At 35.2% G+C, this 12,771-nt stretch overlaps 1 protein-coding gene across 2 annotated transcripts in view; it reads left to right on the top strand.

Moving 5' to 3' along the window:
* Nucleotides 1-12,771, top strand: part of SEMA3C (semaphorin 3C) — a 161,921-nt gene that overhangs the window by 100,010 nt on the left and 49,140 nt on the right. For both annotated transcript variants that reach the window (XM_023638817.2, XM_023638818.2), the window contains exons 7-11: nucleotides 2,125-2,244; nucleotides 3,667-3,809; nucleotides 5,115-5,229; nucleotides 7,106-7,175; nucleotides 9,137-9,281. In XM_023638817.2, the coding sequence (XP_023494585.1) occupies nucleotides 2,125-2,244; nucleotides 3,667-3,809; nucleotides 5,115-5,229; nucleotides 7,106-7,175; nucleotides 9,137-9,281 (593 nt within the window). The remainder of the gene's footprint in view (nucleotides 1-2,124; nucleotides 2,245-3,666; nucleotides 3,810-5,114; nucleotides 5,230-7,105; nucleotides 7,176-9,136; nucleotides 9,282-12,771) is intronic.

Consider the following 12,771-nt stretch of genomic DNA (forward strand, 5'->3'; position numbering starts at 1 on the left):
ATTGTCTCCAATTTTGTCTCTGGTACACACAGTAGACTGTGCAATCATCTCACTTTGCCGTATAGTAATTTACCATTTCTGCTCAATTGAAATGCACTAAATAACATAGATTAGTTAAAATATTTCAATCTATTAAAGTGCCAAGAAACACTGAAAATTAAAAGAATTCCAGATTTCACAATATAGTTGTGACATCTAACCCAATGTGCAAGTTTAGTGTTCTTTGGCTATTTTTAGTCGTTGTTGAAGCACAACAAACAAGTCAGATGATCTCTCTTAAAGAACCTATCAAAAACCTCATGAGCTTTTTCTGGTCAGTGGAACTACAATTGGAAAGCAAAATATTTTTGGATTAAAGCTAAAAGGCGCAAGTTTATCTTTGCATAAACCCTACAAAGAAATTCTTAAAAAAAATTCCCTACTCGCAAACCAAATTCTTTCAAAGTGACATTAATCAAATCTTTTTTATACAAAATGGGCAGAAACGTGATTGTTCCTAACTTGTTATTAAAAATTACTGAGAATTTAACACACAAAATGAAGCCATTGGACATGAAGACTTCTGTAAAGTTTGATGTAACTAACAAATTGCTATTCAATAAGATTAGAATCAGTCCTCTCTACCATTCACCATCCCCTGAGATTCCTTTTTTCTTTCCTTCCTGGAAACAGATATGATCATTGATACTGATAGCCAAGCTAATCAATCTTTTGAAGAGCAAGAATTTGCAACCCACTGTTTTGGGGATAATCAGGTGTAACAAAAATGTGAAATAGTTAATTACAAAGTTATTTCAATTTAACAAGCCTTGTATCCACAGAACACTCGTGTAGATGCTTCCCAAATGTGTACAGAATTTTAAAGAAGCTAAATTGCTCAAAATACTTTCATGCACATTTTTGTTAGCTCCCTATAATCTGTCCCCATGAGCTTGAGACCTCTCTAGGAGGAAGCAGAACCAGGTGTCACAATGCTCGCCTATCTACTTGCTAACTGGTAGGGGTCCAGTTCGTGACCTGGTGAACACGTATTAAAAATATTTCATTCTCCATTCTGTCCTGGGCCAACTAGCATTGTTTATTACTAAACAGTGAGCCTAGCGTGCTTCAGAATGTTCTGGTGCCAAAATGACCACGATCTGAAGTAGCCAAGGGAGTAATTCTAGAACGTCAGTCAAAGAACACAGCTGCATGGTTGTTCAGTGGGTCAATTCAATGCTTGCTCTCCTTACTAGGATAAAAATTAATATGGATCTTAACAAGTAAGCTGAATGTCTAATATCATGTATGTACAGTTTAGAATATCTGATTTTGCCATTGATAATGATAATTTAAAAATATATTTTATTTCTTGTCTCTGCATTCTATGTTTTATGGCTTAATATGTTCAGCCGTATTTGGCATATTAACATTATATTATTAACATGTTAATGTGTTATGTATTGCAATTGGAATGTGGCACTTTGATTACCTTATAGAAACCTTGTAGCACTAAAGATCAAAACATTCTTTTAATGATGAAATCATTTTATCATTAATAGTATTTTGACCATTTTAATGTGGCTGCCATACCATGAAATACTAATAGTAAAAATATTTTCAATTCCTTTAGTAAAATCATAGAATTTTTAATGTGTGGTGAGAACTTTTGAGATCATAACCCAATTCCCACATCTTACAGGTGAGAAGATTGAGATTCAGAGTGCTAAATGACTTAGCCCCAGTTCCTAATTTGTTACTTACTCCCAAAATTAGAAACCAAGTTTTCTGACTCTTACAGTATTTTTCACTTATTAAAAGAAAATAGTTAATTAGGCAATTTTATCTTTTATACATATATTATTTTTGCCATTTGTGATACACACTCTAAAACATAGGTATTTAATATAATTAAGTACAGGCAGAGGAATTTTCATTTCTATGTAGAATAAAGTTGTAATCAGACAGGAAATAATGAGACTAGATTGAACTTTATCCAGTTTTTTGACTTGGTGGACAATGGAAACCAGTGAACAGTTATAACACTCTGCAGTATGTGTGATGGTGTAATAAGCAAGTTCTCCTTGACTTTTAAAATAACCTTAACATTTAAAATTGTGCTGATATCTTCTAACTTTTTCATAGATGAAGAGCTTTTCTCCGGAATGTACATAGATTTCATGGGCACAGATGCTGCTATTTTTCGCAGTTTAACCAAGAGGAACGCAGTCAGAACGGACCAGCACAACTCCAAATGGCTAAGTGGTAAGAACACATTTTATGCATTTTTTGAGAATCATGCTTTAAACTACTTTAATTCCTTAATGAAAATTAAGTTAAAATGGTTTTAAAAAATAAAATATCAGTAATATGAGTAATGACAATTCTGCACTCTCTGGTTTTAAATATTTAGGATAAATGAATAGTTGAAATAGTCCATAGTTCATATTGCATCTCTTAATTAACCATCATGCAATATCATAGAATAGATGAATAAATAAAAATGACAGTAATATTCATCATACATGCCCATATGCAAGAATCTCCTCCATTTGTTTAGTTGTAACATATTACAATTAAATATGCTATTTATTGATTTAGTCTGCTTGTATGGTTTAATAATACCAAACTGAAGATTTTCCTAAATTTATGACAGTTAGATATAATGACTAGGGTGTATTCAGGAACTCCTCCTCGTTGTTTTTTACTTAGATTATAAGATTATAAAGCTGGTATATGTTATTTTTTCATAATTTGACTACTGCTTAATAGAAATCACAGGTATGATCATTTTGATCATCAGTATTCAACTGTTTCCAGTTCTTGAAATCACATAGAATTCACTTCATGAAAGGTGCCCATTCAACTTTAGCGTACAACTCCAGTCAGTTGCTGTTGTTTAGAGTTGTTTAGAGGAGGAAGGAACCACTAAGATCCTTGTCCTCCCACCCTGGGGAAAATTTCTAGCTGAACCTAAATTTGGCGATTCACTTAAGGTTGGGCAGTGAAGCATGAATCACCAGGGTTGGGCCTCTTGTTTCACTGATGGGCCAGCACAAGAAAGCGTGGATTGTCCATTCACTGCTTCAGATTGTTCCCCCAGTACATCTGGAAACAGAGTGTTCCAAAAGTCGTTTTGTTCTCGAAATAAGGAATCCTTCTGTGTCTTCAAATGACTGCATTTTTCCTTGAAAGTTTCCCCTTCATTTCCTTGGCTGTATTTTAAGAAAAATGTGTTTTTCAGATATTGGACTCTCGACTTCTCGTTCTGCTTCAGTGAATTTGAGTTTATTTGCACTAGTCTGAACACCACACTTTGAAAAACAGACATTTTTTTTCTTTAAATCGACCATCAGATTCCACGGCAAATAACTAGTAGAAAAGCTTTCCCATTTTTTAAAACTCACCAGTGCACAAAGAATTTTTACATTTACTGCCCTTCCAGAGTGTATTGCAGACAGAGGAAAATGGTTTAAGCTCTCATATTGGAGCGATGCTCTGTGGCACTTGACCTTCAAAATGCGGTATTTTGAGTGAGTACAATTACTGCTTTGAGACTTTCTGCCTTGAACATCGAATTGTTCTTTCATACGGAAGTTGGAGAAGGCATGTGCCTGGGTTTTACTTGATGGACTGTAGATGCATTTTCATCATGAGTCTGTATGTATATCTTTGTAATTTTTGCAGAACCTATGTTCGTGGATGCTCATGTCATCCCAGATGGCACTGACCCTAATGATGCTAAGGTGTACTTCTTCTTCAAAGAAAAACTGACCGACAACAGCAGAAGCACGAAACAGATTCACTCCATGATCGCTAGGATATGTCCTGTGAGTATCAACATTGTTCTAATCTGAAGAAAGACTGAGAAACTCAAATTCTCTAAATATGTTTCCTTTTTCAATAGTTTCTTTCCCTACCTTTATCTACTGTTAAAATTAATAAAATATTGCAGAGAGACATTTTAATTTAATGTTTATTCACATGAGTCATACGAGATAAACAACCTATTTCAGCAAAAAACTTAGTTCAAGGAAGTATTTTGGTCATGGTTTTATACAAATAAACGGTTTTGATTACTTTTTGCTTTGCCATTTAATGCGTTAGTATTAAAAACAAATAGCTAAATTGTATACTGCAGAAAGAAACAGAACATTTCTTGTTAACTACAAGAACAAAATACAGCAAAGCCTCAGTAAAAGACAGTTATTTGGGAACTGTCTACAACAGTGACAATTAAGAAATGGTTTGGTAAAATACAGTTCTTATTATAAACAGTACCCAAAATGTTCTTGTGTATAAACGGTAAGTATACACAGCAACTCAAAAAGACTCACAATGTCCTCTCCTATAGGAATTTTACAGGCTTGTCCTGACTTCTTTCTGATTAGCATCCTTTGTGCAACATACTTCTAAAAGGATGTAGTGTTTGAAATAGTTTATTTCTAGATCTTACAATATTCCACTGGTCGTTGAGCTCATGTGCCTCTCCATCATTGGGAACAAGGCAGTAAAGGCCAGCAGAATTGGTGAAAGGCTTCTGGGTGTACAGAAACAAAATGTCATCAATAGACACTATTTGTAAATGATCCAAATGGCATTTTCCTGGCCCCGGCTGGGGAAATATGCATCCGGTTAGAAATACTAAGGATTAAATCATATCACAAAGAAATGAAGGAGAGAAAACAGAATTATTGGGGACCATTGGTATAAGGATAAACCCAACCTCCCAACCACAGTAGAGTGTTCAGGCTTCCCTGTGTGCAATAATTCATGCTCCGGTTGAAGACAATGAGTCGTTAATAAAAAGGCAAATGAAATTATGTACTCTCCATAACGTTTTACAAATATTCCATCGTATGTCGCTAAATTTAGAAAGCTTTAGGGCATATATTTATTAAGGTCATTTTTTTAAAACATTTTCAGTTGATAACATACTAGAGTATATCTATGGCTATTTTATAAAGTAACGTAGATCTTAAATATTCCTCTCGAGCTATTGATATGCAGGTGTGGTTAACGTTTCTGTCCTTCAGATTGTAACAGTCCCATGTAAGAAGAGTCCAGGTTGAGTTTTTAATATGCTTTCAGTATTTAGTTAAGCAATCTGAAATGTGTTTACAAAACGGTTTCAGAACGACACTGGCGGACTGCGCAGTCTTGTCAATAAGTGGACTACCTTCTTGAAAGCGAGGCTGGTATGCTCGGTGACCGATGAAGATGGCCCAGAAACACACTTTGATGAATTAGGTACGCAGATGTGAGACTGAAAATATTTTCAGAAGAGATTTTGTAAAGTTTATGCATTTTAGTAAATTCTCAAAAGAGGATGTGTTTTTTCCACAGATGTTTTCAGCATAAATGATATGCCAGTTTCACTTAATGGTCTGGATACTGTTCATGAATGTCCTTGAGTACTTTTTACATCTGTTTTGTCCCTGAGTGCCCTGCTGACACATCTAGTTCACTGAATTAACCGTGATATCTCTATGAGTGTGTGTGTGCGAGAGAGAAGTACTTGTGTAATTTATACATAAGTAATGGTATGTGTGTACTCTTCTGAAATGAATGTGTATTTCATACATATCTAAATTCTAATATTCTGACTTGAAATCAGTTTCTGTATGAGACTACAGCGGTCTGTTTTTACCATTACAGTAAATAGAATAGAGGTAAGATGGAAGTATCAGCGTAGAAATTAGACCGAGGCTCCAGGCTCCGTTCTTCTTGGTGACCCCGGGACTGTGTCCTCAGCTGTGTGAGATGAGGAGGGTTGTGCTTTCCTGGTCAAATAAGGACTAGCAATCTGACTCTTTTCTACCAGCCAACGGTTCTCTTTTTAATCAGAAGAACTTGGTAAATGTTGCAGTGTCATGATTACTAACTGCCATTTAGAAATGACTTTTATTTTGCTTTAATCCATTAAAATGTAAAATGCTGGTTATTCTCGAACGGATTAGGTTATTTTGAGACAGGTGGTGAGGTAAGCGATAAAAATGTCTTACACTATGGAAAAATTGACTGGTTCTAACAGTTATAAAAACTGAAATGGATAGTTTCTCTCCTCAAAAGCCATTATGTTGTCCATAGAAACAAGTTTCTGTGTCAGCTTTTCTAGAAAAAAATTCTAAGTATGATTTTGTGTTGTAAACTAGTCACTTATTATTTCCCCCCAAATTCTTCGCAAGTATATTTATGTTTCAGTCTTTCTTGTCTTTTAGGGAGAGCTAGACAGTGTCAGCCTTTGTTCACAAATGGAAAGGCTAGTGGTTAATAATTTATTGCTTACAAGGTCCTAAATTCACTGTGAATTTAAAATAAATACATCTTCCTTTGCATTCCTCAGCAAGAATCTTATTTGCAAAAATGTCGCTGAATCCAGACCTTTCTTGTAATCATGACGATTATTAATTGGGGTTTCCTATCAGAAATCTACTTCCAGCTTCTCTTATGTGTTACTGCACCTTACCATCTGTACCCTTGTCTTTGCCTTAAATGCTTCCAACGTCTTGTTGTTAGGGAAATTATAGGTTAAATAAAAATATCACTAGCAATTTTGAGCATAAGCCAAAAAAATCTTATTTTATGTGAAGAAACAAAGTCACTGTGAAAAAGTTTTCTTCCATGTTCCATCTTGTAACCCTAAGTTGAAAAGAAACTGAGTTGTAATACTTTTTAAATTTTAAAAAATAATATATTATCATTAAAGGATATTTAGAAAATGCAGGAAACAAGAAGAAACAGGAAAATTTCTGTAGCTCTGCTAAGCAGAGACCCTCACTGGTGATCTCCTTATTGTCTACGGGTGTGTAGTTTTATGGTTTACATGGTTCTAGGCTGTATTTTATACCATTGTGCTTTTTCCACTTACAATGATTTCATTAGCATGTTTTCCATAAGGTTGCAGTCTTCATAAATCCCATTAGTGTTTGTGCAGCATTTAATTGAATTTACTTTACCACGTGCCTGCCATTAATTGACTTAGTTGTTTCCAAATTACAATGATGTTGCAGGAATATCTTTCTGAAATACTTTTCGTAGTTGATATTCCTTTTCTTAGGGGTAAATTTTTAAAAATATGGTTCCTATTTGGGAACTTTAAAAGAGTGATATTTCCCTTTTACAGAGGATGTGTTTCTGCTGGAAACTGATAACCCAAGGACAACTCTAGTGTATGGCATTTTTACAACATCAAGGTAATGATTAAACCCTTACATTTTATGAGTTAAACAATAAACTTTATTGAGTAGAAGTAATTATTACAAAAGCATTCTTTTCAACTTTTACTTTTAAATAGCACTTAAGGTGTCACCCTCCTTTTCACCTTTGCCTGATTACCAAAATGTATTTAAGCTGAACTAGCACTTTCAAAATAGTGTTGTACGGAATATTTATAATGATTCCATGCTTTTTTTCTCAAGACAGGAAGACATGAATTATGATGCAGGAATAAAGTGTATAAGATATTTTGTTTTAAGGAAATACTTTGAAGATTCAAAATTCAAATAAAACTTTTGACATTTCTATTAAAATAATTTTTACTTCTGGAGCAATCTAACACAATGACTGTACAGGAGCTGGCAAGACACTGAACCAGTTTTCATGTTCCATATGACAGTATTTCACATATTTGAAAATAGCTTTAATGTTTTCTAATTTATCTGGGGTGCTCAGTCTCAATTGTCATATATTTCAAGACAATTCACCATATTCTCACTCTTTCCTGCACGTATTTCTCTTGACACATTTTACACTAGGGATGTTATTCAGAATTCAGCACAGTGCTCCAGCCGTGACATGGCCCATACAGAATGTACCTTCCATTAGACAATCAACTACAAAACAAACATCTAAGGATCTTAGCATTTTTTTTCTACTGGGGGAAACATGGTATAATTGTAAACTGTAATGAGCCATTCAAAGTAAAAGAAAATCCCAGGGATTTTGATTACACATCATAGTTACATTTTCCCTATAAGATATGTGAAAAGATGTCCTTCAGGATGAGTTTAACTCCTGTTCCAACAAAGAAGGTCATCTTGATTTAACTGACAAGGAATTGAACAAAGAAAAAAGAACCAAATTCTTAAGGAGAAATTGTTTGTTTCAAAAAAATATTTTCCTAGTTTCTCTTTTACTCAACACCAATAGCTTTAATGTTGAAAAATTCAAAATTGTCATTTCTGAGTATTAATGCTAATGATTAATAATATACCTAGTTTTTTTCAATGGACATCTAAGTTTTCCATTACATACCTAATTTAAGAGAAATATGTGAGTCAGAGACATGTTGGTTTCAATCAGTCTGCCTTAGTGAAAGTGAAAATACTTTTTAGTAAGGATCCAAATAAATGTCTTAAGATTTTATTGACTACAGGTAATTTAATGAACGTTCTTGGGACCTATTCTTTTTTTTCTGTTACTGGTAGAGAAAGTACATGAACAACAACAATTTTGACTTCTTCGACTACTATATGGGATAACGTGTGAGAGCACTCTCACATTAAAACAATCGTAAGACAAAGAGATACGGTGCTCTCTGATTAATGAGATTTATTTCTATGACTTAAACTATGATAGGTTGTACTGATAGTGACTTAGAATTCAAATTCATTATTTATTTATTATTTTTGTGTGTGTGTGTGAGGAAAATTGGCCCTGAGCTAACATCTGTGCCAGTCTTCCTCTATTTCGTATGTGGGTCACCACCACAGCATGGGTTGATGAGCAGTGTGTAGGTCCACACCCAGGATCCAAACCCACAGATGCTGGCCTCCCAAAGCAGAGCACACAAACTTAACTACTATGCCACAGGGCTGGCCCCAAATTCATTTTTTTTTTAAATAAATCATCAATTCATTTTTTGTTGTTAAAAGAAAATAGTTGGAAACTTCTTTGACTTGTCCTATATTTTGGAAACGTTGCTTATTATTGTTTACTACCTCCATGGATGAATTAAACGTTTGAATGCTTTGTGTATCAATGGCTTATTTCAAAACAGTGGAAGTTCTTTAGCTTTATAAGGTATATCATAACATTCATTTTCCATGATGAATTATATCAAATTTTTATCACAAACTTTGCCATCTATTTTTTTAAATCATGTTTAAATTGAAAAAAATAAGAAAATACATCTCTTTCTGTTTTCATTTCCTAGCTCAGTTTTTAAAGGATCAGCAGTGTGTGTGTATCATTTATCTGATATACAGACTGTGTTTAATGGGCCTTTTGCCCACAAAGAAGGGCCCAATCACCAGCTGATTTCCTATCAGGGGAGAATTCCGTATCCTCGCCCTGGAACTGTAAGTATGCAGGGATGTTTCCTTGTTATTTTGCTTTTTTAAAAAAGTGTAATTTAACAAGAAATGAGTATCATGTTGATGTTTATTAAATACAACCATAAACCTAGTAGTACGCTCATGATAATTTCTCAGCTCATGGGTTCCCATATTTGGGATTTTACAGATTTGTTATAGCACTCTCTACAGTTTTTTTCTAGGAGGTATTGCTAATAAAATTTCATTTAGATTTCAAGACAACTGGGTATGTTAGACAAGACAGAGATGTTTTCCTAATTTTATTGGCATAAAAACCAAAGCTTGGAAAGTCTTAACGTTTCAGTGGCAGCCTAAGAATTTGAATTCTAGTTGCTTTTCACTACTCTTCCTTAAATTAAGGAATCTCATCCATCTTAAGGAAGAAATAACCATGGAAGAATCAATTCAGAGATAAATCATGGAGATATTTCAATTTTAAGGGATATATTTAGTTAAAAATTGTATGTTATATGTTTCTCAAAGAAAGAAAATTGTATGTGTGAGCAATTAACAGTGAAAGTGATGTTATGATTCAAATAAAATGTTTACAGAATCTCAAGTTTTGAGGCAAACAAATATATCCATGTCTTGCAATATTAGTAGTATTAAGGGGTACATTGAAAACTTAACTTTTCCAGCTGGAGTTACAGACAGTGGACTGGCAGATTGGAATTGAAATTTTTCCAGGACTACAGTGATCACAGTTCTACTATTTGTGTTCATTTGGTCCATAAAAATGCTGCACTGACTTCTAGAATATTGGTTAGTTTCTGTGTCTGTGGAATGTTATACAGTACAATGATTGAGAGGAAATGTTACACAATTGATCATCAAAAGAATACAATTTTCTTAGATCTTTTCATTCACAGAATAGTGTTATAAAATGGGGTGCATGTAAGAAGAATGATTTTTATGAAAAAAACAAAAGGTAGTTGTTAAAATAATATTTAAACAAAATGTTTCTTTTTCCATTTTACTTGAATATGAAATTCCTTTTGCCAGTATGCTTTCAGAATTTCATCCCAAATAATTTTTACTAATTGTTGATTCGTTTTATTTTTGTGTTATTATTAGAGTTTATTCACAATGTATTATTTATTCCTTTATTTTCTCATCATCTTAAATTATATTGCTGTCAATTTTGTTTTTAAAATAGGAAAAATAGTTTGCTAAGCCTTTAAAGAACTAATTTACCTATTCAAAATTAAAAGGGCTCAAGTTTGGTTCCTTGGCTAGGAAGTTCAAAGGTTAATCATTGATATGTATTTTATTGAACAATTAACTTTTAATTAACTTTGGAAAGACTATCAGCATTGCTACTTATCCATGAAAGAATTAAATTTTAAAAAGCCATGTTTGTTATGACTGGCAACAAAGTCCTATCATAGAATTCACAGTCTCCTTTTGAATGATCTCTCTTTGATTCTCATAGCTCAACAGAAGATGGAAAAAACATTTATTTATTTTGTATAACACAAGGAAAAGAGGTCAACAATATATCCATCTTAGGGTACCTCAAGTTGGGATGCGTTGGGTAAGAAGCAGAGATTACATGAGAGAAGGGAAAGCGAAGGGGAGGCTGAGCAAGTTCCAAATGCCGTTATAGCTCCAGGCTCTCATCATTCCATTCGGTGTGTTCCATGGATTTCCGGATGACTCACTGATAACCTATTCAAGGATCAATCATAAATTCTGAGAATTATTTGATGTTTGAAGTTGACCAAGTCGTTCCTTCGTCTTAATACAGAAAACCAAGAGGTGGTTGTGATTGCATATGTTTTTCATCAGTTCTTCTTTTGGGCAACATGTATATGGGGTCAGTGCAGGAGCAGGTGGTCTTTAACCGCAACAAAATGCCATTTTTCCTCAAATAATACCTTTAGAGGAACCTCTGAGATAAACAAATAAAGAAGATGAAAGAGAGGCACGCTAATTGAATCAAGGTTGAGGCCTCAGAGCTTCGATGAGCGTGTTCTGGAGCCACTTACACCTCACGCCACAGGAGTGGGTCGTGTGCACCTCGGCTCAAGGAAGGACGTCACAGTGATCACTTGAAATCAGCATGGTAGCAGTATTTACACCATGGAAAGTGGCAAACATCAGAAATCAGGGGTTTCCCCCTGAAGAAGAGCCACCTGGTCCCAACTGTCATTAGATTTTTTACCGAAATGGCAGCTCAAACGGACCCTGAGAATCAGTCAGAAAACCACTCAGATTGAATAGTTGTTATTCTACAAAGAATGTGGGAATAGTTAAACCCTTTTTAGTAAAACAAAATAAACCCAATGCTAAATTAGAAAATTCTGTTAACAGCCCCATTCTTCACCAATCCCAAGCTCCAAAGCATAAGCATTTTTTTTTTCCTGTTCTAAAGCAGTGTGGGATAAGCCAGGGCTTAGCGACTCACATCTGGAACAGACTCTGAATAAAGGGAGTGGTCAGGACTCCAGGACATATTTCTGTAATGTGGTTTCTTACATCTGGTGCTGAGACCAGAGCAGCTCCTTTAATAAGAAAATTGTCAGATGAGTGATCCTTCGGGAGTAAAGTAGGCAGGGTGGAGGAATGACATCTGGAACTCCTCCTGGAAAAGCACGTGTCCCTGAAGATTTGGCCCCTCCGCCCTGCACTGAGCAATACCCCATGAACTCAGCTCTCTGATTCAGAGTGGCCAGCATGTGCCTCCTTCCTGGGCTTCCAGGGTCTAACATCCCACTCATGTAGCCAGAAGACCTACAGCCAAGTGACCCAAGGCATCCTCTCCTCTAGGGTTAACGATATTGCCTCTGAATCCTCCCAGTGAAGGATCAACTGTGATTGCTATGCTTTATTTCCCTACTGTGTCTACACAGTAGTCTTATACTACACAGTAATCCAGTTGCCAGGTCAACCTCATAAATATATGACTGGATTCTTAAAGCAACGACAGTGGCAGAAATCTTACACCCTCATTCGAATGTTCCCTGTAGGTGCTTCTTTTAAAGCGGGGTTGATGGCTGTGTTAGCAAACTGTCCCAACCAGCAAGCCCATGTCGGTAGGAAGAAGCCTGCCAATTGTGTCATCGTGTTTTTCCATAAGTAATTCAAGTTTGTGGAGGAAACAAGACACCTTTGGTATGTGGCAAAGGGCAGCCAAAGACTGCAGATTCTCTCTGTGCTTGAGCTAAGACGTTACATTATTCTGTCACCACGTGTGTAAAGCTTCTGTAGAGTTGTGTTTGCTCGTCCTCTCCTGTTCAAGCAGATCTAAGAGTGTTCGGCTTTGACATCTGTTTATAAGTGGACCAGAACCATCTGCTTTGAACAGGTCTGGGACCTGGTGCAGCGAAAGAACACAGAAAACTGAGGTTCCACAGAGTCAGCAAGAAAAAGAGAAGTTGATCGCTGGCACTTTTGTTGACTGCATTCATCTTTTGGTGGTTCTTACATGAGGAGTATTTCTATTCCTCATAGACATTTAAAAACATTCGGTTAG

The sequence above is a fragment of the Equus caballus genome, chromosome 4 (assembly GCF_041296265.1).
Source record: "Equus caballus isolate H_3958 breed thoroughbred chromosome 4, TB-T2T, whole genome shotgun sequence".
NCBI lineage: Eukaryota > Metazoa > Chordata > Mammalia > Perissodactyla > Equidae > Equus > Equus caballus.